The sequence below is a fragment of the Myotis brandtii genome, unplaced genomic scaffold, assembly GCF_000412655.1.
Source record: "Myotis brandtii unplaced genomic scaffold, ASM41265v1 scaffold455, whole genome shotgun sequence".
In the NCBI taxonomy this organism is placed as follows: domain Eukaryota; kingdom Metazoa; phylum Chordata; class Mammalia; order Chiroptera; family Vespertilionidae; genus Myotis; species Myotis brandtii.
The window spans coordinates 3,126,743-3,151,186 of record NW_005367384.1 but is presented as its reverse complement, the minus strand read 5'-3'; the positions used below and the strand labels follow the sequence as shown (position 1 = coordinate 3,151,186).

Here is a 24,444-nt window from a genome sequence, read left to right as displayed (position 1 = left end):
TAGCCTTCCCCTAACCCCCTCCCAACAACTTCTCTCCTTCCTGCTGGACTGGGAGGCAGGTTCAAAGGCACTCCCACCACACCTCTGCTCATGCCCGTTTCTATATATAGAAAATGCCCATGGAAACTGGGGTGGGGGACATATGCCAGAGGACAGAGTGCTCAGTAAGGACATCCAAGGATCCAGGGATGGGGAGAGAAAAGGGGAGGGAGGAGAGGAGAGGAGAAAAGAAAAGAGGAGAGGAACTAACCCTCCCCTGATTCTGTAAGGTCCCCATTGGCAGGACACTGGCATGGGGTTGGGTGGAAAAGGCTAAAAGATTTACTCCTGAGAATTTCACAATAAGTCCCCAGTCCAGGACAAGAGCAATCTGCTCTGCACCCTCTCTGGACACCTCATCCCTCCAGGGTTATGTAAGTGGCACCACTCTGAGCCCAGGGGATGATCAGATCAGAAGAACCCCAGTCTGTCCCTCCCCTATGGCATGGTGCCTAGCGCAGGGGAAGCACATATAAGTCCATACGTATTGAGTGTTCACCTGCAGCAGAGATGCTCCAGATCCCAAGAGCCATGGCCTGTGACCTTCTCTTCAGGCTCCTTCTACTTATGGTCCTGGCAGCCCCCTCCCGAGGCAACCACCTTGGTCCCACCTCTCGATTGCGTTATTCCAGGTTCCTAGATCCTTCCAATGTCATTTTCCTGCGCTGGGACTTTGACCTTGAGGCTGAGATGATCACTTTTGAGCTCCAGGTCCGAACAGCTGGCTGGGTGGGCTTGGGAGTCACAAATGGCTACACCTTCGTGGGAGCCGATCTGGTTGTTGGAGGAGTCTTGCCTGATGGCAATGTCTATTTCTCGGTAAGTTGGAGGGTAACTTTCTTCCAAGGATGTGGGTCTCTTGCTGGGGTTCGTGAGGCTTTGAGTCCAGGAAGGATCCACAATTTCCAAACATGCAGGCACATGCCCAGACCACCAGCTGGCTGCTGACCTCTCCCTGCAGAAATGGCCATTGGAGAGATTCAGTCTAAGTCTTCCGGACTCCATGTCCCTAGGTGCTAAGGAATGGACCACTGGACTGAGAGAGTCCTGTCCCATATGCCTGCTAATAGCCCACTTAATGCAGGTCATGGGGGAGGGTCCCAGCTGTTTGAGACAGTCTTCCTCCTCAATTTCCTTCCAGCTCCGTCAGGTACACCACAGCACGAAATAGTCTAATTACAACAGCCACAGAGCATTTTTAGCTTAAAATTGTTATGTACTTTTGAGTAACCAGGCATTGCTCCAAATTCTTTGCATGTTAAACCTCACAGCATCACTATGAGGTGGATGATTATTATCCCATTTTACAGACAAAGAAGTGGCTCACCCATCTCCTGCACTGATATAGGGAAGTGTCAATGTTAAGAGCCACAGGACAGGATGAATAACATAGAGAGTTCAGAGAGTAAGTGAGCTTTCAAGAGTTAGAGATACAGGAATATTAGGATCAATGGACGTGAGATTTGAAACTGAAGTCAAGCAAGGTGGTGAAACTCCCATCAGACGTCCAACCCTCTGCCCCAAGTTTCCACCCTTGATGCCATGTCTGTCCTAGGAGCAAAGTACATAATAAAGAAGCCCTCGGTTCTGTTAAACTAGTATCTTAGGGGAGCTAAAGGGATACTGGCTGTTCTTGGGACTCCTGGTTCTTACCCTTGACCTTCACTGGACCCCAGGATCAGCACCTGGTGGATGAAGACACCCTGGAGGAGGACGGGAGTCAGGATGCTAAGCTGCTGGGTCTAACAGAAGATGGTGTCTATACCACCATGCTTTTCTCCAGGCCCTTCCGCTCTTGTGACCCTCATGACAAAGACATTACGGTAAATTAAGGAGGGGAGAAAAGTATTTGAGCACAGACTGCTTTTTCTTCTGGGAGGTATAGTCATCCCTATGCTGGAATGTTCATGCATCTCAGGTAGCCAGGCACAGTTCCTAAGACTTCTATCTCCATTTCAATTATTCCTACTCTTAAAATCTACCAGCCTTCTACGAAATGACTTCCTACTGATTCAGCCGCCACCTCCACCCTCCCCAGCCTTCCTCTTGTGAAGTACCCTGTCCGATTTCACTGAACTTTAGAGTGTCATTTACCAGGTGTGGACACAGGCATAGAGAGGGAATAAGAGAGGGGATGTGCCTTGCTCAATGTTTCCAACAAGTTGGCCTCAGAGGCAGAACTAGGACCTGACTAGCTCTCACCCCTGAACCTGAAGCTCTTTCCATCCCACTGTGTAGACATGAGCAAGTGGTTTGTGTTGGTCCTTGGGTGTGTGCAAAATGCTGCTCATGGGCGTAGCATCTCAATGCCCATGATTCCCCCAGAGTGACACGGTGAGAGTGCTGGCTGCCTATGGCCTGGATGACATGCTGAAGCTGGACCCGGAGCGTACTTTTGTCAAGTCCATCTTCCTGCTACAAATAGTCCACCCAGATGATCTTGATGTACCTGAGGACACAATCATCCATGACTTGGAGATCACTGATGTAAGATCCCTCCATCACACCCAGCCTCCTACAGCCCCCTTCCCAGTCAATCCACACCCTCCTCTTGTACCCAATACTCAGTATGTTCCTAGAATTGAAGTTTCTCTGACTTTTATCAGTCCCTGGAGGATGACCATACTGACCTTTAAGTGGACACTCTTTCCTGGTCTGTCCCTTTCCTTGATTCTCTGGGAGGCTCACTCCCACCCAAGCCTAGCCTCTGTGTGTCTCTCTTCAGTTCCTTATCCCAGAGGACGACACCACATATGCCTGCACCTTCCTCCCTCTCCCCATCGTCAGTAAGAAGCATCACATCTACAAGGTATGGTGAACCAGACGATGGGACACTGTCAAGGCGGTTGAGCAGCTCAGTGGATTGGGAGGGGATGATGTCAATCAGATGATTGCTGGGAGGAAGCAGAAGGGAAGCAGTGGGGCTAACATGGGGCCAGGCTAGGTTTGGTGGACATGGTAGTTTCCTGATTTCCTGAGCCCAGAACTATAGCTCCCAGCACTGTTTCACTCCAGCCCCACAATGCATCTGAGATTTTGATGAAATTCACGAATTCATAAGTTTGCAAAGAACAAAATGTAAGCCCCACCCCAGCCCCAGAATTGTGCTCTTAGCCCAAAAGGAGGTGTTGGCTGGGAGGAACATGGCCAAGGGCTAGAGGGAACGCAAACTTGGTCACCTGATTCCACATTTGGGTGGTTCCAATTTTGATTAAATAAATAAAAGTATGATCTTATAATAAGTAGCAAAAGTGTGGAAACCATATTTTCTTTAGTAAGAGACTCCAACAAGAAGTGGTTGCATGCTCAGATATCACAGGCTAATGAGGTTTGTAAGGGAAAGTCTGAAGTCATGGGCGTTAGCATGCTATGCTCTCAGAGAGATGTTTTAAAAGGGTGGAGGCGAGAGAGGAGTCAGAGTTGAGGGGGAAAATGACAGGTTAGGGAAGAAAAAACTGAATGTAAGAGAAAGAAAATCAAAGAGAAGCAGAGAATGGGTGCAGTTTTATTTGGGGAAGGGGAATGTGGGGAATAGGACTTAACATAGCATAGAGGATCATGACTATGCTTTGCCCTCCTCCCCTCCTACCAGTTTGAGCCCAAGCTGGTCTACCACAATGAGACGATGGTGCATCACATCCTTGTGTACGCCTGTGGCAATGCCAGTGCTCTGCCCACGGGCATCAGCGACTGCTATGGGGCTGACCCTGCCTTCTCCCTCTGCTCCCAGGTCATCGTGGGCTGGGCTGTCGGGGGCACAGTGAGTCCTGTGATGAGGAGATAGGTGGCTAAGGGGTGCATGCTGTTGGGAACTGCAATTGCTGGGCTGATGAAGGCTGGGAGACAGGGAGGTCTGGGATGGGTCCCTGCACCTAGCTCCCAGCCTGCACCCAGCTCCAGTCTTTCTTGCTGCCAATTCCCTTCATTCAACAGAGTTACCAGTTTCCAGATGATGTGGGCGTCTCTATTGGGACCCCCTTGGACCCCCAGTGGATCCGACTGGAGATTCATTACAGCAATTTTCACAACCTTCCTGGTGAGTATCTGAGCATTTATGGAAGAAAAGCTGGGCAGGCTGTCTGATGCCTCCAGGAATTGAGAAGTTGTTTTGGGATGTGTGCTGACTCCTTTTGCTAACAGCTTTCCTGGGCCTCTTTCTCCCCACGCTGTGAACTCCTCTCCTGCCTTCTGTGGTTTGCCTTTCTGCACCAGGTGTGCACGACACCTCGGGGATTCGAATGTACTACACGGCACACCTGCGCAAATACGACATGGGAGTCCTGCAGCTGGGCTTCCTCACGTTCCCCATCCACTTCATCCCCCCGGGTGCTGAGTCCTTCATGTCCTACGGACTGTGTAAGACAGAGAAGTTTGAAGAGGTGAGGCTGGGAGGTTCCCCATCACAGATCTGGTCTGATCCACAGCACATACAGCCTGCACCCGACACTTGGACAATGACTACAGCCTGGTGCTCAGGAAAATCACTAACTGGGATTATGCAAGGGATGGAAGGAGTCAGGGCTTTGGGGACAGGGGGAGTGGGGCAGAGATTTGGGCCAAGTGAAAACTAAAGGGGTTAATGTCAGTTATGAGAGAAGGTGTCAAATAGTAGGGGTGGAAAATCAAGGGGCAGGGCAAGATGAGAGTTCTTAACTAACCAGCTGCCTCTCCTCCCTGTCACAGATGAATGGGGCCCCGGTGCCTGACATACAGGTATATGGCTACCTGCTCCATACCCATCTGGCTGGGCGGGCTCTGCAGGCTGTGCAGTACAGGTAAGGGAAGAAGGCATGGATTTGAAGCTTTCCCTTGTGCATGTGGGAATAAATCTTAGAAAGTTATTTATTCTTCAGTATAAGTTTAGGAGTAAGGAGGAACCAGAATTATCCACAGAGCAGAGACGCCTTGAGGAAGACTGTGGAAAGAGGAGCTTTCTTGTTTTATGAGCAATCTAGACCCACAGAGTGACACCCCACACAGCTTCTTTATTGATAGACACTCTCCCCACTTCATCTTCCTCACCTTATTCCTGTCTCCTCTCTTTCTCTCCCTCCAGAAATGGAACACAACTTCGAACAATCTGTAAAGATGACACCTATGACTTCAATCTGCAGGAGACTCGAGATTTACCTCATCGAGTGGAGATCAAGCCGGTGGGACCCTGGGGGAGGCATGGCTGGTGTCAGGGACAGGCAGGCTCAGGGCTCATTAGTGTTAGCCAGGGTAGTTCTAAGATCGGTCCAGTCTCTCTATGTCTTATTTTTGGCCTCTGTGTTTCACTCTAAATAGGGAGACGAATTGCTAATAGAGTGTCACTACCAGACACTGGACCGAGACTCCTTGACTTTTGTAAGTAGCTCTCTCCCCGCATAGTCACCATGACAAACGCATGGACTTGAAGCCTCATTGCCTGGCTTTGAATGCCAACACAATCATTAGTAGCTTTCTAACTGTAGACAAGTTATTCAAGTTCTTTGTGTCTCAGTTTTCTAATGTATAAAAGAATCAACAATATTATCCATTGCATAAGTGTTATGAGAGTTGATTAATACATATAAAGCATCTAGGTCACTGTCTGACTTGTAACAGATGCTCAATTAGAGTCAGCCATTGTTATTATGGCCACAAGGAATCCCATCCATATTGTGTGTAAGGAATGGTTCTATGCTTGTCAGATCCAAAAGGAGTTGCTTGCTACTGAGGAAGAAAATGCTGTTCTTAAAATGATTCTAACACAAGGTAGAAAGTGATATGCATCATTAGAGTAGAATGGAGGTAATGTACTAGGGAAATTCATAGGGAAAACCATAAGGTCTCCCTGAAGTGATGAGAACATGTGACATATTTGAGTGGGTCCTGAATTAGATGTGTACCGATGGGAAAGTCTGGAGAAGCTCCTGAGGGAGTGGCTTTAAAAAAAGTTAATATTTTGTCTTATCTTCTCAAACCAAGAAAGTGGCCATGGAAATATAGAGGAATGGGAAGATATGTGAGAAATTTCTTTGGAAATGACATGAATAACTGTCCACCAACTGGAAATAGAGGTGGAAGGAAGAGGTGTGGTGAGGAGTGGTAAGGATCAGTGAGTTAGCTGGAGGTTAAGGAGAAAGGAAAACAGCTTCATTGGTAGAATGGATACCTAAACCATTTCTGCCTGCCTTGTTCTCTCTGCATGCCTTTGTATCTTTGTCTCTCCATCTGTCTCCCTCTTCTTTTCCAGGGGGGTCCCAGCACCATTAATGAGATGTGCCTCGTCTTCCTCTTCTACTATCCCCGAAACAATATCTCCAGCTGCATGGGGTACCCTGACATCATCTATGTGGCCCATGAGCTGGGGGAGGAGGCATCAGAGTGAGTCATCCTGGACCCTAAAATCCTCAAATGTGACCTCTAGAAGTGAGATCACTTATGCACAAATTCTCAGTCTGCCTTTTTCTCGTGCACTACCTGATTCAGTCAGACTGTGTTTACTTTCAGGTAGAGGCCCTTCATTAGTTGGAGGTAAGGGTTCTCTCTGAGACTCCTTTCCAAGAATGCACATCTGTGCAGACACACCCCATTTCACATATAATTTTAGGGCATTTACAGGTTCCCTGAAGTTACTCCAACATCCTTAGACTTCGTAGCTCTCAGATTAAGAACCACGTCTTTAAAGAATTAGATGTTTCTCTTTTTTACTCTTAAAAATTCTTTTCTCTGAGTCCTAATGATAATTCTCCTTCTGCCAAACTTATTTCTATTTCATCCTATACAATAAAAGGCTAATATGCAAATTGTTCCTTTGACCAGGAGTTTGAACAGAGGGCAGGGCTGGCCGGCCAACCTCCTGCATCCCCTTCCCCCAGCCAGTCCGGCCCGATTGCTCTGATCAGAGCGGCTGGCTGGACCCCACCTATGCACAAATTCATGCAGTGGGCCTTCAGTTGATTTATAAGACACTCCTTTCAGTTTATGCTGACATGAAACTGGCACTCACAAAAGTGAGGATATTTCATACACCTTTTGTCAAGGCTTTAAATTGACCTTAAACTATTGTCTGTCCCCCACCCTGTCCTTGTCCATGCAGTTCCATGGAGGGCATGATGGCCATGAACAACGTTGAGTGGACCCTGGAGAACATTAAGAAGGCTGAGAAAGCCTGCAAGGAGGCCCAGCAAACCGTGTTAATAAAGACAATTGACGTGAGCATCTTAGGGTTAAGGATGGAGGGATATGGGGTGGTATTGGGAGAAGCCAGAATTAGAGAAGAATGAGGGAGGTGAATGACAATGATAGCAACACTAGATCAAGGAAGAAGAAGCTGATGACGAAGAAAGTTGGGCTTATGCAGCTCTGGGTTTGGGGGTGGGATTGGAGTCTCCCAGTTAGTCTGTGAGGCTGCAAGGACAGGTATAACTAAGTAAGGTCCAAGAAAAGGAAACAAGGTGGGGAGGCTTCTACTTTTGTCCATTTTTTCCCTTCTCCTGCAGGAAGTAGTGGAAAACACAACAGGCTGGATTCCAGAAATCATCCCTACGCCTCGGGGGCCCTGTTTGGAGTCATCGGGAGGCAAAGTGGAGCCCCAGGATGAGACCCCTGCAGGCTTCAGGGCTGCACCAATGGCCCTCTTGGCCTCTGGCAATGCTACCCTGAGGCACCTCCCTATGGCTGCCCTCTTGTTTGGGCAGGGGGCCTTCTTTTGGCTCCTTGCTACCCTGCAGGCTGGAATCTGACACTGTCTCCTCATGTCAAATACCTAGTCCCCACTCTGCTCAGTCCCCTGATCATCAAACACAGAAACTCCTCTCTTTTGGCTCCCAAAATGTCCCCCATGTGTCTCTTCCCATGGCCCCAAGGGAGGACACTGCAAGCCTGGCCACTGTAATACTCCATAAGGTTCGTCCATGACCAGCTATGCAATTCATCCTTGAAAGTTTTAGTAGCACCAGTGGGACCTCAGGTTTTCTGACAAAATCTGGATCCAAGTTTGGATGTGAGGTAGTGGACCACTCTCTGAGAAGTCTGATGCTCCAGCTCACTCAAGGGGGTGCCATGTGGGGAGGAAGGGGCTTGAAAACAGATGGAGAACCCTAGAGCCCTTCTCCTCCCATGCTGACCCTAGAGGGGCCTCCTGCTTCTCTCTTATTCTGACATTTTGTGCAACCCTCCCCCATAAGGCAGAGGCAGCAAACCACATGTGTGATATGTGGTAAAGAGAGAGTTGTGTTTATAAGGGACAAAGCTTAAGACATCAGATTACATAGAACTAAACTTGCTTCCTGTTGCCATCTCTTTCTTTTGAGCCTTTAGTCCAGTAGAGACAGCTGGGAGGTCTCTTAAATTGCTCAGTAGAAGGCATCCAGAGGGCATCAGAGGACCTGGCTGCCCCAAATGCCACGTATAATGCAGTCTTTCTCTCCTCACCATGCCTCTACTACTGGATGATCTTTATCCCATCAAATGTCACATTCTCAACACTCAAATCACCAGGTGTGAAGAGCCCTAACTGGCCAGGCCAGTTGAATTGGGCTCTGAGGACAGAAGGATAAGGTGGAGAAAGGTAGTCCTTGGCTCTGAAGCTCCTGTTGCCATCTCTTTCTTTTGAGCCTTTAGTCCAGGAGAGACAGCTGGGAGGTCTCTTAAATTGCTCAATAGAAGGCATCCAGAGGGCATCAGAGGACCTGCCTGCCCCAAATGCCACATATAATCCAGTCTTGCTCTCCTCACCATGCCTCTACTATTGGATGATCTTTATTTATCCCATCAAATGTCACATTCTCAACACTCAAATCACCAGGTGTGAAGAGCCTTAACTGGCCAGGCCAGCTGAATTGGGCTCTGAGGACAGGAGGATAAGGTGGAGAGAGGTAGTCCTTGGCTCTGGAGTCCAGAACATGTCAAGGAGGTTCACATGGACAAAGCCTGCAGTTTGCAACCACAGTTGACAGGCCTGTGGTGGCTGCTGCTCTGAGAGCTCAATGGGGCATTCTGTCTTCTAAGCTTGAGAAGCTCTGTGCCACCCTATCCTTTGAGCTTTAATGTCACTGTGTTTCTCTATGAATTGCCTTGCTCATTATTAATGTCCTCTGGAAGGAATCCCTACTCTGGCTCTTCATTACTTGGAGACCACTGCTTCAGGGGCTGAGCCTTGGTCTAACATCACAGCCCTGCTTCCTGGCAGAGCAACACCCTTCCTCTGGGAGTGGTGAGGTGCATGGAAGATACCAAGCCCATGACCCTCACTGTTATTTTTTTCTGGAGAATTCTGGATGCTCCCTTCTGAGATTTTGCAAAACCTTCAGTGTTCCCATTTAGCTCCTTCCATCTCAGTTGGATATTTGCAATGCTTAGGGTCACTTGGGGGCCTCATGATGTATAAGCAGAGGGACTTGCTGACTTTAAATCAAGTTTTCCGAAGTTCATGATTATGGGAAAAACTACGCTCTCCAGAAACCAGAGGATTGTCTATGTTCACTTTGAGGCATCTCTGTTGTCATCAGTCAAGGAAAATGGAGATTTTTCCTTTCAGAAAAGTTTTTCCAAATAAGAGTTTTTGACTACTCTGAGCAGAGAACTTCCAGTTTGCATGCTATAGTATATACCCTTGGATTAATTTCACTGTCAAGTGTAACAAATGAAAATCACTAGCTTTCTATAGAAAATTATTTAAATAACTATTTTATTTAATTATCTACATTTAATAGAAGTCAACAAATCTGTTTTAAATTTTTTAACTAGAGGTCATGAGAGGGATGTTTGAGAAATAGGGAACTTTAATCAAGATAATTAGTAGGAAAATAGTAGCCACCATTGAAAAAGTGAAAGGCTAGCAGAAAGATGGTTTAAGATGAGAAGTTTAAGCTTATGAGTAGACATCTGAGAAGTCAAAAGTTATCTCCATATCAAAAAATGTTTTAAAATTAATTCTGCCCAAGAATTCAATGGGTAAGCTTATGGAGAAGCATGTGGGTGCTGATGAAGATTAGAAAGATATGGCTTAAAGGAAAATTCTTTTATGATTTGGAAATTTAAAGCTACATAGGCTCTAAAGTCTTTTAATTCAGTTGCACTTTTTTTCTGGGCATATATTTGGAAGTGAACTTGTGTTGCATCCATAACACTGTCTGTCATCTATATTACCAATTTATCTTTGATTATTTCTCTAAATAAAGCTGGAATTAGAATTATAAATCTTCATGAAGGTTGTCGGACTTGTTATGATCATAAATTATAACTTGCCAGAAACTATAACCTACAGTCTAATTTGAAATTAGTATACCTTGATTTACTCTTGGTAATTATCATATATACAACTTCTAGCCTGGATAGTTTCTCAAAGATCTTTAGGCATCTTGTGCTCAAATAAGCAACCCTGCCTGGGTTGAGGTCAACTTCTCTGAGGATTTTCCATCATCAAGTGTCATCAAAAAACCTCCAGCCACAAAACACCTGCTGTTGGCTCCTCCCAACATAGTACTAACCCACCTCGCCTCACAACCTCTTCACCATGTTGTGATTGTAACACATGTGTGTATTTCAATATTTATACTCTATTTAGACAAAATGTAAGTGAACAGAAGCATAACCACAGGCAGATAAACTGGGAAACAACTAGCCACGCCCCAGAGCAGGTGGACACAAGTCACCTTTGGGAGAATACTGTGAAACTCAATGTCTCACTCAGGGGCAAGACTAAACCAAGGACTCACTAAGCAATAATGCTCACATTCATTCAATGAATCACCATCAAATAGTAGTGCTTTTTGAAGAAAATTATGAAACACTGATAAGTTTAATTTCATCACACAAACCACAGGAAATTTTTCTGGCAGAAAATATGTTTGCCATATAACATAATGTGCATGAACACACACACATACACACACAGTCCATATGAACTCTATTGGCTATTTCAAAAATTTTATTCTCTGTTATTTGTTTATACATTTTGTCCTCAATGGAGCTCTCTAGAAGGCAACATATGAATAGCAGCAAGTATAAAAAGCTTAGGAAAAATACCATAGGGTATGGGGGAAGGGTGGAGGGGGCGAATGGGAGGAAAGGGGACATCTATAATACTTTCAACAATAAAGATAAATTTTTAAAAAGAGAAAAATATAAATTTCCATTAACTTAATTCCTTTGTATAATGAGGAAAGATGGGCACTATTTAATTTAGCAGGGAAACATTTTTTTTTTCCAGCTCAAAACAAAAACAACCTTTTCCCCAAAATCACAGTTTGAGACACTACAGTCATCTCCAAAGAGCAGTTTTCTTTTACAAAACTTGTTTGGAAACCAGGGCCTCATAGCAACCTTGTTATAAAGGACCAGCACTAAGGAGAATCTGCTTTGCTATCAGGAAAGCCTCGGGGAAGAAGAAGGAAAAAGTTTAAATAGACATAAGAACACTTTGGGGGATTACGTAATAGTCATAATAAACCTTGCAGGGACCTTTACAGACTGAAAATGCATTTCCATGAACATTGCAGCTCCAATGTTTACTCCATCCTACAGATGAGCAAACTGAGACAAGGAAAGGGAAGGAAAGGAGTATCCACCTGAAGTAATAGTCCCTGCGCCAACCTGGTAGCAGGTGATACTCTCAGAACTGGTCCCATGGAGTCACCTGCCTGTGTTAGGGTCTGATGGCAGCCCAGGAGCCAGCATAGCTCAGGAGTCAGAGCAGCCAATACTTGATTCTATCTCTTCCCTCTCCACATTTTCTGCCTGGTTCCAGGACCACACCTTGTGCATAGACTTCACATTTCAATCCTCAAGTGTCTTCAAACATCTGAAGTTAAGTCCAGCTTTTCTTTGTTCTGTTTTGTTGTTCTTTTCTTTTTTCAGGAGTACTTACATTTCAAAACCCCATGCTTTAATCATTGTTGAGTTATATACACAAAGGATTGAATTTCAGGAACTACAAAACTATGGTGTGTGTTTTTTGGTTGTTTTTTTTTTTTGCACTAATGCTGCTTTTAATGGCGGCGCAATATAGAAGTACATGTTTTACTAGCTTGAGCTGATACGTTTAAAAGGTGCTCATTTACACTATCAAGTAGCCTCATATAGAAACAGATCTCATGCTGCCGAGGCTGGAGATCTGCAGGACAGGAAGGAGGTTCTTGGGTTTTGTAGGATAAAAGAGTGAACTGCTAACCCAGCACTATCGTTATACTTGTTTGGAAAAAAAAGGTTGGTTTTGGTGATGGTTTCATCTTCCATTTCTTTTACTTGGGTGGTAAATAAAAGGAAATTTGCTAGCTTGAGTTTTACATTTTCTTGTTAATACCCGTTTTGTTTCAGTAGGCTGCCATCCATTAGCCTGCAGGAGGAGTCCTGGGTATTTCTGCATTGTGTTGTATACATGTGTGTTTGAGAGCTCAAATGCTGGCTTCTTATAGCATTTAGTTGTTTACTTTATTGCTAGACAAAACATTAGCAATGAATCCTTTCCACATTCCCTGCCACAAACCCATTAAGATCCAAAATCCTTGTCAAACATCTGGTTTTAAAACTTGGGAAATGGTAGTAAAAAAAAAATTATTGCACAAACCATCCATTCTATAAGCATTGGGCTGTGCATTCTCTGGTGTAGGGTCTATCAATTTTTTCAAGAGGACTGTCATTTGTGGGTAGATTCCAAAAGGGAAGTGAAACTAACTGATGATCTGTGCCCCTCATGTGGAACACACCAAGCCATCCAGACAATAGCACAGCCATGGAAGTAGGTCAGAACGCTGTGCAAATGTGTTCACAGTAGTTGGTAGACATCTGTGTGTCATAAGAACCTTAAGCCACATGTGCTGGGGTTCCTACATGCTGGGAAAGTTCGTAGTATATGGAACCAGGACCTGAGAGTGAAACTAGGATATTGTTGCCCTAGGGAAGTGATTCCCAAACTCTGGTCTTAGGACCCCTTTACATTCGAGTTTAATGAAGACCCCATGCTTTGTTTAGGTGGGTTATATCTATTCATATTTACTGCACTATAAATTAAAAGGGACTCATTTGTACAATATTTTGTAAAATATTTATTTTCTTCATTCATTCAAAATAACAATATATCAACTCTAAGTTAACATAAATAATGTTTTATGAAAAACAACTATATTTTCCAAAGCAAAAAAGTGAGTGAAAAGAATGACATGATTTTATATTTTGTAGATATGTTTAATACCTGGTTGAACAGAAGAGAACTAGATTCTTGTATCTGTCTCTGTATTCATCTATGGTGACAGCACACAGCATAGGATCTCTATAAAATGCCATTGTATACTAATGAAAGTGAAAAAGGCACCTAACAAATATAATATTATGAAATGTGACCTTGTGCACCTCAGGAAGAGTTTTGGGGGCTTCCATGGGTCCCCAAACTACATTTTGAAAATACTGTACTAGAGTTAATCCTTTAATAGCACTCAGCCATGAGTCTATTCAAGGGAGTCTGGGTGATAGAAGAAAGCACAGTAATAGATCAAAGATAAATAGTGAATTTGGACATGAAAGACAGAGAACATGCTGGTAGTCCTAACCCCTTGAAGGAGAGTCTATCTAGACGGTAAAATAATAAAAGCTGGAGAATAAAATAAAAAGCAAATAAGATTATGAACTCCGATGCCAGGACAGAAACTGTCCCCTCTATGCCATATCTTTACAGATTTAAATCCACCTGAGTGATTTCTGATCTATAAAAGAGTTAGATCCGTGTAAGTGAGTCCAGCCATTAGTGGTAACAGCAAGGGTGTAAGATTATCTCATAAGTAAGATTAATTTTTCCCTGGGAGTACTTTTAATGTCTATAAATACAAGTACTTCTCAAATCTGTAGTAAGAGTATCAGTAGTCCCTACAGAAGTAATGGTTGCAAAGTTTCGGAAGTTATGTTTTTAACATCAATGATCATATTCTTATTTTCTAGTATAGTAACAGTAGCTTATAATATTCCTAATTTAGTTATTTCAGTTCCTGGAGTCAGAGTGTTTAGAAAGTCTACAATGGTAGCATTTTTTCTATTTATAGCTACAAATAAGATTCCTTTAAAAGCATTAATACTTCCAGTTTGTGTAATAGCAAATTACGATATTGGTAGCCATGGTATTTGGAAAAGTCCATAGGAAAATAAAGTGTGATTTTTAGCATTACTAATTAAATAATGTACTGTAGTATTAATAACTACTGCTGTAGCAGTTATTTGAGTGTCTGGTATCACCAGTGCTCTCAATTATAGTATTATGTCCTGTAAACCAAGAACAAGTTGGGTGATTCCAATGACTATATCTAAAGCAACAGTATTTATAGAGCTTAATGTGGTATTTTAAAGGATATCAAAATCATCTGTGAAGTCTGTAGTAAAATACATAAAATACCTGTGGTGTAATTGATGGGGCTATGTGAGTTATAATTTTAAAAATAGTTGCATATATTCTGGTTCCAAAAGAAGTAGTTACAAAGTAAGTACTGGATACATCTTGAGATATACCTTCAATGCCTACAGTGCTTGGAGTAGCCATATCTGTAAAAGCTAGTGCAGATATTTGTGAAAATTTATGTAGCATAAAATCATGTACCTGTTTATTGATTTTCTATATCTGTAATAGTTTTAAAGAGATGCCTGTAGTAGTTATCCTGCTTTGAGTAGTAATCAGGGAACTACAGTAGTATTTGTGGTGTTTGCAATATAAGACGATGCAGGAGTAGAGGCATCCATTGGTGTTCTATCAGGAATACTAGTATTTGAAGCATAAATGGTAACATTCGTAATAGCCGTGGTCGCATTAGTTACAATAAGAGGTAAAAAACTGGTTGTAGAATTTGTTGTTACATGATGGTGAGTTGCTGTATCTAGAAAAGGTGTTAATGAATCTGAGGCTACTGTAGTATTTGGAATAAAAACACTCCTGGAGTTATCTTCATCAGCAATATTTTCTGAATGCTCTGTAGTGTTCATAGTATTGGTGGTGGGAATAGCTGTGGTACTTGGAATGTAAGTGTTTGTAAGGATGGTGTCAGAAGTAGTGTTTGAATTTGCAGTTTTTGTGCTGAAAACAGATGTAGTGATGGTGGTAGTATACGCTGTGATGGCATTTCCAGTAACTTTAGTAGTAGATTTAATATCTGTAATGTTCATATGTGAGGAAGTGGAAATGTCTTGAGTACTAGTAATTATTGTATCAGTAGTAGCTGAGCTGTTTCTAGTGGGAGTATTTATAATGTCAGTAACACCAGTTGTCATATTGGTAATATTTGTATTGGTGGTGCTTTGAGTGCTCCTGGATGTGGTACTTAAAGCATGGGTAGGGGTATCTGGAGGATAAGTAGTGGTACTGATTCTGGTCAGTGCATTATCTGTGGTGGTGATACCAAGGGTGCCTGTAGGAGGTAGAGTTGACATGATCACTGTAGTAGTTTGTTCAGAAGTACCATTTGTTATTAAAGTAACTGTTGTGATAGCTGTAGTTGTTTTTGTGTTTCTAGCAGTGGTAGTATTTAAAACATTTGTAGTAACTGAATCCATGCTAGTAGTATCAGTCTCAGTATTTGTAAGAGAAGGAATAGTTGTAATCGGAAGCGTATTATTAGTGCTAGTAGCATTGGTATCTGTTGGGGAAAGAGGAGTGGTAATAAGACCAGCAGTACCAGTGGTAGTATTAGTAGTATTTGTAGGGAAAGGAGTAGTTGTATTAGTGGTTGTGATAGGAAAGGCAGTACCAGTGCTAGCAGTGGTAGTATTTGTAGGGAAAGGAGTAGTTGTATTAGTGGTTGTGAAAGGAAAGGCAGTACCAGTGATAGCAGTGGGAGTAGTTTTAGGGAAAGGAGTAGTCGTATTAGTGGTTGTGATAGGAAAGGCAGTACCAGTGCTAGCAGTGGTAGTAGTTGTAAGGAAAGGAGTAGTTGTATTAGTGGTTGTGGAAGGAAAGGCAGTACCAGTGATTTCAGTGGTAGTATTTGTAGGGTAAGGAGTAGTTGTATTAGTGGTTGTGGAAGGAAAGGCAGTACCAGTGATTTCAGTGGTAGTATTTGTAGGGTAAGGAGTAGTTGTATTAGTGGTTGTGGAAGGAAAGGCAGTACCAGTGATTTCAGTGGTAGTATTTGTAGGGTAAGGAGTAGTTGTATTAGTGGTTGGGATAGGAAAGGCAGTACCAGTGCTAACAGTGGTAGTAGTTGTAGGGAAAGGAGTGGCTGTAGGGAAAGTAGTTATATTAGTGGTTGTGATAGGAAAGGCAGTACCAGTGATTTCAGTGGTAGTATTTGTAGGGAAAGGAGTAGTTGTAGGAAAAGGAGTAGTTGTATTAGTGGTTGTGATAGGAAAGGCAGTACCAGTGATTTCAGTGGTAGTATTTGTAGGGAAAGGAGTAGTTGTAGGAAAAGGAGTAGTTGTATTAGTGGTTGTGATAGGAAAGGCAGTACCAGTGATTTCAGTGGTAGTATTTGTAGGGAAAGGAGTAGTTGTAGGAAAAGGAGTAGTTGTATTAGTGGTTGTGATAGGAAAGGCAGTACCAGTGATTTCAGTGGTAGTATTTGTAGGGAAAGGAGTAGTTGTAGGAAAAGGAGTAGTTGTATTAGTGGTTGTGATAGGAAAGGCAGTACCAGTGATTTCAGTGGTAGTATTTGTAGGGAAAGGAGTAGTTGTAGGAAAAGGAGTAGTTGTATTAGTGGTTGTGATAGGAAAGGCAGTACCAGTGATTTCAGTGGTAGTATTTGTAGGGAAAGGAGTAGTTGTAGGAAAAGGAGTAGTTGTATTAGTGGTTGTGATAGGAAAGGCAGTACCAGTGCTAGCAGTGGTAGTATTTGTAGGGAAAGGAGTATTAGGAACAATAGTACCAGGTGTATCTTCAATAGTACTTGTTGGGAAAGAAGTGGTTATAATAGGAGAGGCTGTACTATTGCTAGCAGAACTAGTACTTGAAGCAAAACTAGTGACAATAGACTCAGAAATGGTAGCAATAATAGTAGATGTAGGATCTGGAGATGTTGATGAGAAGGTACTCGTCATAGGTGTAGTAGTAACATCGGGAACATGGTGACTCCAAGTGACCTCAGTTAACTTTTCCAGACTGAAAATCTTGTCAATCAGTTGAATAGTTAGTGTCTGCCAGAAAAGAAGAGATAACATTGGTATTTTAGAACGTCTTAAACATCACATTTAACAACAACAAATGATGTGTTCATTTTTTCCCCAGAGAGTAACAGAAGGTTCCTTTTCAGGTCACATTGATTCCAGACAGATGACTATAGAGACTAAGTTATGCTCTGGGCATAATCCCTGTGCCAGAAATGTGTCTTTCTACTTCATTTAGTCAGAACTACACTGCTCAAGAATTTGCATATTTGATTAAAACCAATGCTCAGAAAAATATCTTTGTTTTGCCACTAGATTTTAACCTTCCTGAAGGCAGTCTGGTTTCATGTTTTTACCATCCCCAACACATAGTATACTGCCTGGCACATAATAGTGTAGTGTAAACCCTGAGATTTGGATTTCTTTTTTTTTCTTCTTTTTGTTTCTTTTTTGTAAGGCAAGTGCCTCAGTTAAACTTCAACTGACAGATTTGTCCATTTCAAAGAGGCATCTATTTCCAGCCCAGGGAAGCTCCTTTGTTTTCCAGATCTTGGTTGATTTCAATAATTGATCACTTGGTCCCCTTGTTGGTTTCTCTTCTCAAGCTTGAAATTCACCATGTGTCAAATTCACCAATAAAGAGTGAACCCTGGAAGCCCTAGGTCCCTACCCCAACCCCCAAAAAAAGCTGAACCCTAGGCTCTTGCCCATTCTCGACCACCCACCCCCCAACCCCGACCGCCCCAGGACCTCCTTGTATGGCCCCAGGTGTGCTGTAAAATTTCCAGGACTTATATAAGTTATAAGCTTGTATCTTTTCAAAGTTTCCTGATGATTATTGCTGAAAAACATCTTTTACTCATAATAAGAACCACATGAGCTGGTCCAGCCACAACCTTGGTTATTGATAGGTTGAGACCAGCACATAACAAATGCGCATCTGATATGCTACAAACTTTCCCCAAAAGAAAGTGTTCAAAAATCTTCTGTATCAGTCTTAACTGGAAGTATTTACTTGCAAAGGGTGGTTTTGAGATCAATAGTTCAGGAAAAATGTTATGAAGTAGAGAACTAAATGATATAAAATATAGCATAGGGAATATAGTCAATAACTGTGTATGGTGTCAGATGGGTGTAAGATTATTGGAATGATCACTTACTAAGTTATGTAATGTCTAATCACTAAAGTGTACACCTGAAACTAATATAATAATGTATGTAAACTGTAATTGAAAATAAACAAAATTATTTAAAAAATCAATTCTTAGTGACTTAAAAAAATTAATGAGATTGGAGAGAGAGGATCTGTTTGAATGTTCAGAGGGTCATTGTCCAAAATTCAAGTACCAGCAGGACACTCTTTTTATCTTTTAGAAAACAAGAATAATCCATTTTTACCTTTCTAAACCACTCCCTATGAGTTACTGAATCCATATTTATGTTAGATCTAGTGTTCAAAAGTGGGATACTTTTCCTTATGCTGTTACTCTTGATAACTCTACTTGTAATCTGTCTTCAATTAGTTGGCTGTGGCCATTAACCAAATAATTGATCTCACATCACAGGTAGCATATATTCATTTTTATGATTACCACCAATTTTCTGCCAATTTTCACCAACCTATGAGATCTATTGATTTGACCAAGGATGTGAGTAATTTCAGGAAGAAGGGAGAAAAATCTCCAATAACAATTTTATTAGATAACTCTTTCCTTTGTTTGAGCCTCTGCCACAGACATAGGTTTTGTTATACTAGCCTGGGAAACCAAACTTAACACATAGCATAGTTTCCTTGGGAAACCAATGGAAAGGATTTCATCACACCATTGATCATTGCTCCCTTGATTACACTGGGGAGGACCACTAATATTTTATACTTTACAATATAATTTAATAGTTGCAACTTTTCTGGAACATATCTATTGTATATGTCTATAACCTTTCAAATATAAGTAAATATAACTGATAGTAATAGTGGTGGTAACTTTGCAGAATAAAATTAATTTATGACATAACAACATTCCTTTGAGACATACCTGATTGTAGGGGTCACTCATGAAATTCGTTGTCGTGAATTGCTTGTTGTCATAGGTGACATTGACTTGTGTCACATAAGTAGAATGGATCCCCCAGATTTTAATATATCCAACTTTCAGTTGATTTGAATCATTCAAATACTTATTGTGCATGGTCTGGATTTGCAATATGTTCTATAAGAAATGTATAAAAATAAAAAACATATACTAAATCTGTTGATTGCCTATATTCCATATTAAAATGTTAAGCCTCAAATTACTATTGTACTGGTTTGCTGTTTATTTTTAATTAAACATTTCATGAAGACTACTTTCTGAGTACCAGCTACAGTAAATTTGATGATACCCAATATTATTGTAGCTATCATATTGGATAGTGCAGGTCTAAGATAGTCTCTCCATCCTAAATAACATGTTTTAAGACAAATCTGTACTAATTGTAGTCCAACAGAATAATCAGATCTGAAAACTATTTAACCACAAAATAGAGGAAGTTTCCCTGGAAGTTATGATTCCAAGAAGAGAGAACAGAAAGGATATATGTCAGACATTGTCACATACTTGAAGCACTATCTATAATAATAAAAGCGTAATATGCTAATTAGATCAGACATCCTTCCCAACCACCTTCTGGATGAAGCTGGGGCTGTGAGGGAAGCCCAGGTCCTGGGCACAGGAGGGAATCCCGGGTCCCAGGTGCCAGAGGGAAGCCGGTGCCAGCAGCAAGGGGAAGGAAGGCCTACTCTTTCATGAATTTCGTGCATCAGGCCTCTAATTATGTATAAAAGACACAATAGGTTTGTGTTATACTATTCCTTAGTTCAAATCAATGGGGAACAAATGAAAGAAGGTTCCAGGTTTGACATAAAATGATCTTCCTACTCTAATTAGAATTTTGTAGGTTATCCATGGAATAATAAAACATGCATGGTAGATTGATTGAATCACTGTCTCAAATTATTTACCCCTCCTTATCCATACCATTTTCCATATAATTTTGTAATACACTTCTGCTCTGGTGGGGCATTCTATCCTACCTTTGTGTCTGGGCTTGGCCATGTGACTTACTAATGGGATATTAGTCAACTTGAAGCAAATGGAGATTTTAAGAAGTTCTCAGGCATTTCCATTTTTCCCCTTTTTTACAATCATGAAAAGGTCATGCCCAGACTTGCCCATAAGGCCATTTTAGATCACTCAAGAGCCATATGACCCCAAGGTATGTGAGTGAATACAGCCAGGATCATCCAAGCAGCCTAACAGTACCACAACTGATTGCAGATCTAGGTAAGCCAGCCAAGATCAGCCAACTCCAGCCCAGATCAACTGAACATTATAAACTCATGAGCTAAGTAAATATTTATTGTTACATACTGCTTAAGTTTTGGGGTTTTTTGTTGTGCAATGAGTAGCAGATGTAGCATTTATCCTACAAAATTTTATTAGCCAGAAAATGCTGTCTCAATCCCAGGAAACATGTTATACATATAAGGACTCACCCCTCTCCTCCCCACAGTATAATACAAATGACAAGTTTCTTTTTATAGAGTGATAGTATATTGGATAATTATCAAAATAAGGACTGTTTCTTCCTTATTTTAATGTCAACAGACCTGATTTATAAAGGAAGGAAGGTCTTCCTATTAAGACATGGGATATTATATCCATACAGTTAATGAATAATGCTTAATCTGTAGCTAACTGGAAGAGGATTTATACAATTCAATTTTAAAAGCCTTACCTGACTTGCTGTAAAGTTTGCCAAAAAATAGTTTCCATTTTCATAGGTATCTGCAACCAAGAAAATAGATTATGCAACTATTCGTTACTTCAACTGCTGCAGATAATCTTACATGGAGTTAGAAAATGCCTCAATGGGATCACAATTACTGATCAGGATAATCTTGACTTCTCTGAGGAGCACTAAAAACAGGAGCTGAGGGAATATTTCACTCTAAGTTAGTGTGGGGATGTGCATATGAAAAAGAGTGTTTTGAGGTAAGGGTCAGGAGGTTGCAAAGACCAGAGAACCTGGGTTGAACTGAGGTCTTCTATCATAGGTGAAAAAATGTGAAGGCTACTGATCAGTTGTTTTCTGTGCCAACATAGCAAGCACATAGCCATGAGAGCTCACATGGATATGATGATAAGCAGAGGAGAGCAGTTAGGAATTCAGACTCTCAAGTCAGATTGGCATGGGTTCAAATCCCCACTCTTGCACTTCGTAGTTGTGCAATCTCAGGCAAGTCACTTAACATTTTATCATCCATAAAATGAAGACAAAAAATAGGACTAACTCATGGCAATAAAGAACAGAACATGTTGCTTGTGCATAATAAGTATTCAAAATTTGTTTTTCAATATCATCATCAGTTATTGTAATCTTCATCTTTATTATTCTGTCTCTACTCTTAGCTCATCCTTCCATAGCATTCTATATCTCAAGCCCTCTTGCCTCCCAGGAATTACTCCACCAGTTCTTCTCCATATTCTCCTTGCTCCTCCAAGCTTCAATTATGCTCCAGAGCACTTCATTCTGACAAATCCTTAACTTGATTCTCTCTACATCAAGTTATCATATCTCCTTTCTAGTGCCCATGTCTCAAAAAAGGTAGCCTCTGCTTGTTATGTCTGTGTACTCAACTCATAATCCAATCCTACATCTCCTACACTTCAGCTCCTATTTCCTTTTTTCATTGAATTGGACCTTTCAAAGTCACCAGTGATAGTGACATGGTATATCAAATCTAAATATCTCTCCATATGATCTCTTGCCCACACATCTCCTTGAAATATTTCCCAGTTGATGTCCACTTTACTCATCCTCATCATGTGGCTTCTATACCTCCTATTTTGTAAAAGTCAGTTTCACATCATGTTCTTATCTTGGCCCTTGTCAACATTCCATCTCTTACTGTTATTATAACATATTCTCTCCCTGAACCGACAAAGCCTCTTCTTTGTTTTCTAAATTACCCCAACTCTTGTGGAAACAAACGATTATGAAACCCTATTTTTAAATTTGGTCTTGGCTAGAATATGTACCCTAAGTAAATATCATAGTCTCTTTTAGCAGTTTTAAATAATTTTTAAAGGATGGGATTCTGTTAATATGGGGGTTTTAAAATGATCCTTGAACTAGCTATTAAATCTTATGTAAGTAAGAAAAAGTTTAACAAATAGTTACAAACCTGTTAACAGAAAATTTCAATCAGATGTATACTTACACTGTATCTTGCTACTTTAAATTTGAATTTAGAAGTCTGTTTGGTGAAGCAAAGAGCTTCTCTATAGAAGTTGAAAAGCTTAAAACTTGCAGGAACTAGTGATTTTTAACCTTGAGATTGAAACATATTTGTTGTAGAAACCTAAAATTTTATAGAAAATTGGTTTTCCTCTTAATATATTGCTCGTAGGGGGCTTATTTCATACCCTAACTGTGTTGTTATTAACCCACTATGACATCATCTAGTCCTAATCAGCTCAAGCTGTAGAAAAAAACTCTAGATTTCCATAACACACTAGCAGTGATTTTGCTGGTGGAACATTTGGCAATATCTAGAGACATGTTTGGTTGTTACAAAAGGGGAGTGCTTTTGGCATCTAGTGGGTACAGGGTGGGGATGCTGCTAAACATTTTAAAGTAACAGCCCAGCCACCACCAGCAACAATAAATTATATAGCTTAAAATGTCAATACTATTGAGGTAGAGGAACCTGCTTTTAAAAAAGCATTTTCTTGAAAAAGAGGAAAGTTGATTTCCTGATTTCAAAACTCACTTCAAAGTAACTGTCTCAAGACAGAGTGGTACTGGCATAAGAATGAATGAATTAAAAAGATTATATGTCTTTTAAATGTGAAGTTTTTTTTCCTGTGTCCTCAATTATGTAAATATACCTTCACATTTAAAGTCAATTGATTTTCAACAAGGGTAACAAAAGAATTCAATGGTGAAAGAAAAATCTTTTCACAAAAAAACTGGAACAACTCAATATCCACATGCAAAGAACAAAGTTGGAGCCCCTGCCTCACATCATATACAAAAATTAACACAAAATGGTTCAAGGACCTAAATATAAGAGCTTAAAATATGAAACTCTTAGAAAACAAAAAAGGGTAAATCTTTGTGACCTTAGATTTAGCAATATTTTTTATTCTAACACAAAAAGCTCAAGCAATGCTCTTACTTTATTAACAGTAGCAAAAATAAATAGATTTTCAGTTAATTCCAATTATATCCTGAGCCTCTAGAATGTGATTTTTCTGAATGATGTATGGGGACCTTGGAAAGTCTAAACTCACCAATGCTTTGTCCATCATCCCAGAACATCTGACCTTCAGCGTTCCCATTGTCATCCAAAGCAACAATCAATCCCATAAATAGCTGTCGACTATGAAAAAAAAAAGCTATTTTTCTCTAGATTGTAAGTTGTACAAATAAATGACAGATTCTATTGAAAAATATGATTAATCCAGGAAAATAAGATAATAGCTTTAAAATGCACAGAAAACTCCATAAATACATAATATGAGATAAAATACAAAATAATTAAAAGCTAATGGGAAAACATTTTAAATTTAATAAAATATTTGGCAAAACTTCAACTTTCAAAAATTAAATACACATCCTTTACTCATATACATATTATAAGTAATATGATAAGAAACTACTTTTTTAAAATACATTTTTATTGATTTCAGAGAGGAAGAGAGAGGGAGAGAGAGATAGAAACATCAATGATGAGAGAGAATCATTGATTGGCTGCCTCCTGCACTCCCCCTACTGGTGATCGAGCCCGCAACCCAGACATGTGCCCTTGACCGGAATCGAACCTAGGACTTTTCAATATGTAGTCTGATGCTCTATCCACTGAGCCAAACTGGCTAGGGCGAAACTACTTCTTTATAGAAAGAAGACACCCTGCCCCAAATAAAATAAAAACAAAACACACCCTTCAGTAGCTTCCATATTGCTGCAGAATAAAATGCAGCATACTTATCCTAGCATTCATAATTCTCCATGACCTCATCCTAACCTGTTTGAACTTTATTTATTTTATCCCTCTCTTTTATCTTGCTCCAGTTTACTGAATGGTTTACTATTCCCCAAATCCAAATACTGTTTCAACTTCAGTTCTTTAATTCTCTTAGAATATCTCTTTCCCTCATTTTCAAACACTTAAATCCTATTTATTATCCAAACTCAGCTGAAAGCCCTCTTTCATATAAAACCATGCTTTGCACAAGATTTAAAGTTAACTTCTCTCCTTTTGAGTTGACTCTCTTGATATAACAGGTTCTTCTTAATATGATATGATATGTATGT

At 40.9% G+C, this 24,444-nt stretch overlaps 2 protein-coding genes across 2 annotated transcripts in view; one reads left to right on the top strand and one right to left on the bottom strand.

Annotated features, from left to right (window-relative positions):
• The first annotated feature begins 570 nt into the window (after positions 1-570).
• Positions 571-7,751, top strand: LOC102262727 (putative DBH-like monooxygenase protein 2). Its single transcript, XM_005875052.1, has 13 exons — positions 571-858; positions 1,716-1,862; positions 2,365-2,526; positions 2,765-2,848; positions 3,632-3,799; positions 3,973-4,075; positions 4,252-4,418; positions 4,723-4,814; positions 5,096-5,192; positions 5,329-5,388; positions 6,260-6,390; positions 7,106-7,220; positions 7,509-7,751. Exons 1-13 carry the CDS (start codon positions 571-573, stop codon positions 7,749-7,751), a joined length of 1,857 nt encoding a protein of 618 aa, XP_005875114.1.
• Positions 7,752-14,396: 6,645 nt separating this feature from the next.
• Positions 14,397-24,444, bottom strand: part of MGAM2 (maltase-glucoamylase 2 (putative)) — an 84,219-nt gene continuing 74,171 nt past the window's right edge. The window contains 4 exon segments of the mRNA XM_014546707.1: positions 14,397-17,112; positions 19,119-19,292; positions 20,860-20,909; positions 23,421-23,509. Coding sequence (XP_014402193.1) covers positions 14,665-17,112; positions 19,119-19,292; positions 20,860-20,909; positions 23,421-23,509 — 2,761 coding nt within the window. The 3' untranslated portion in view covers positions 14,397-14,664.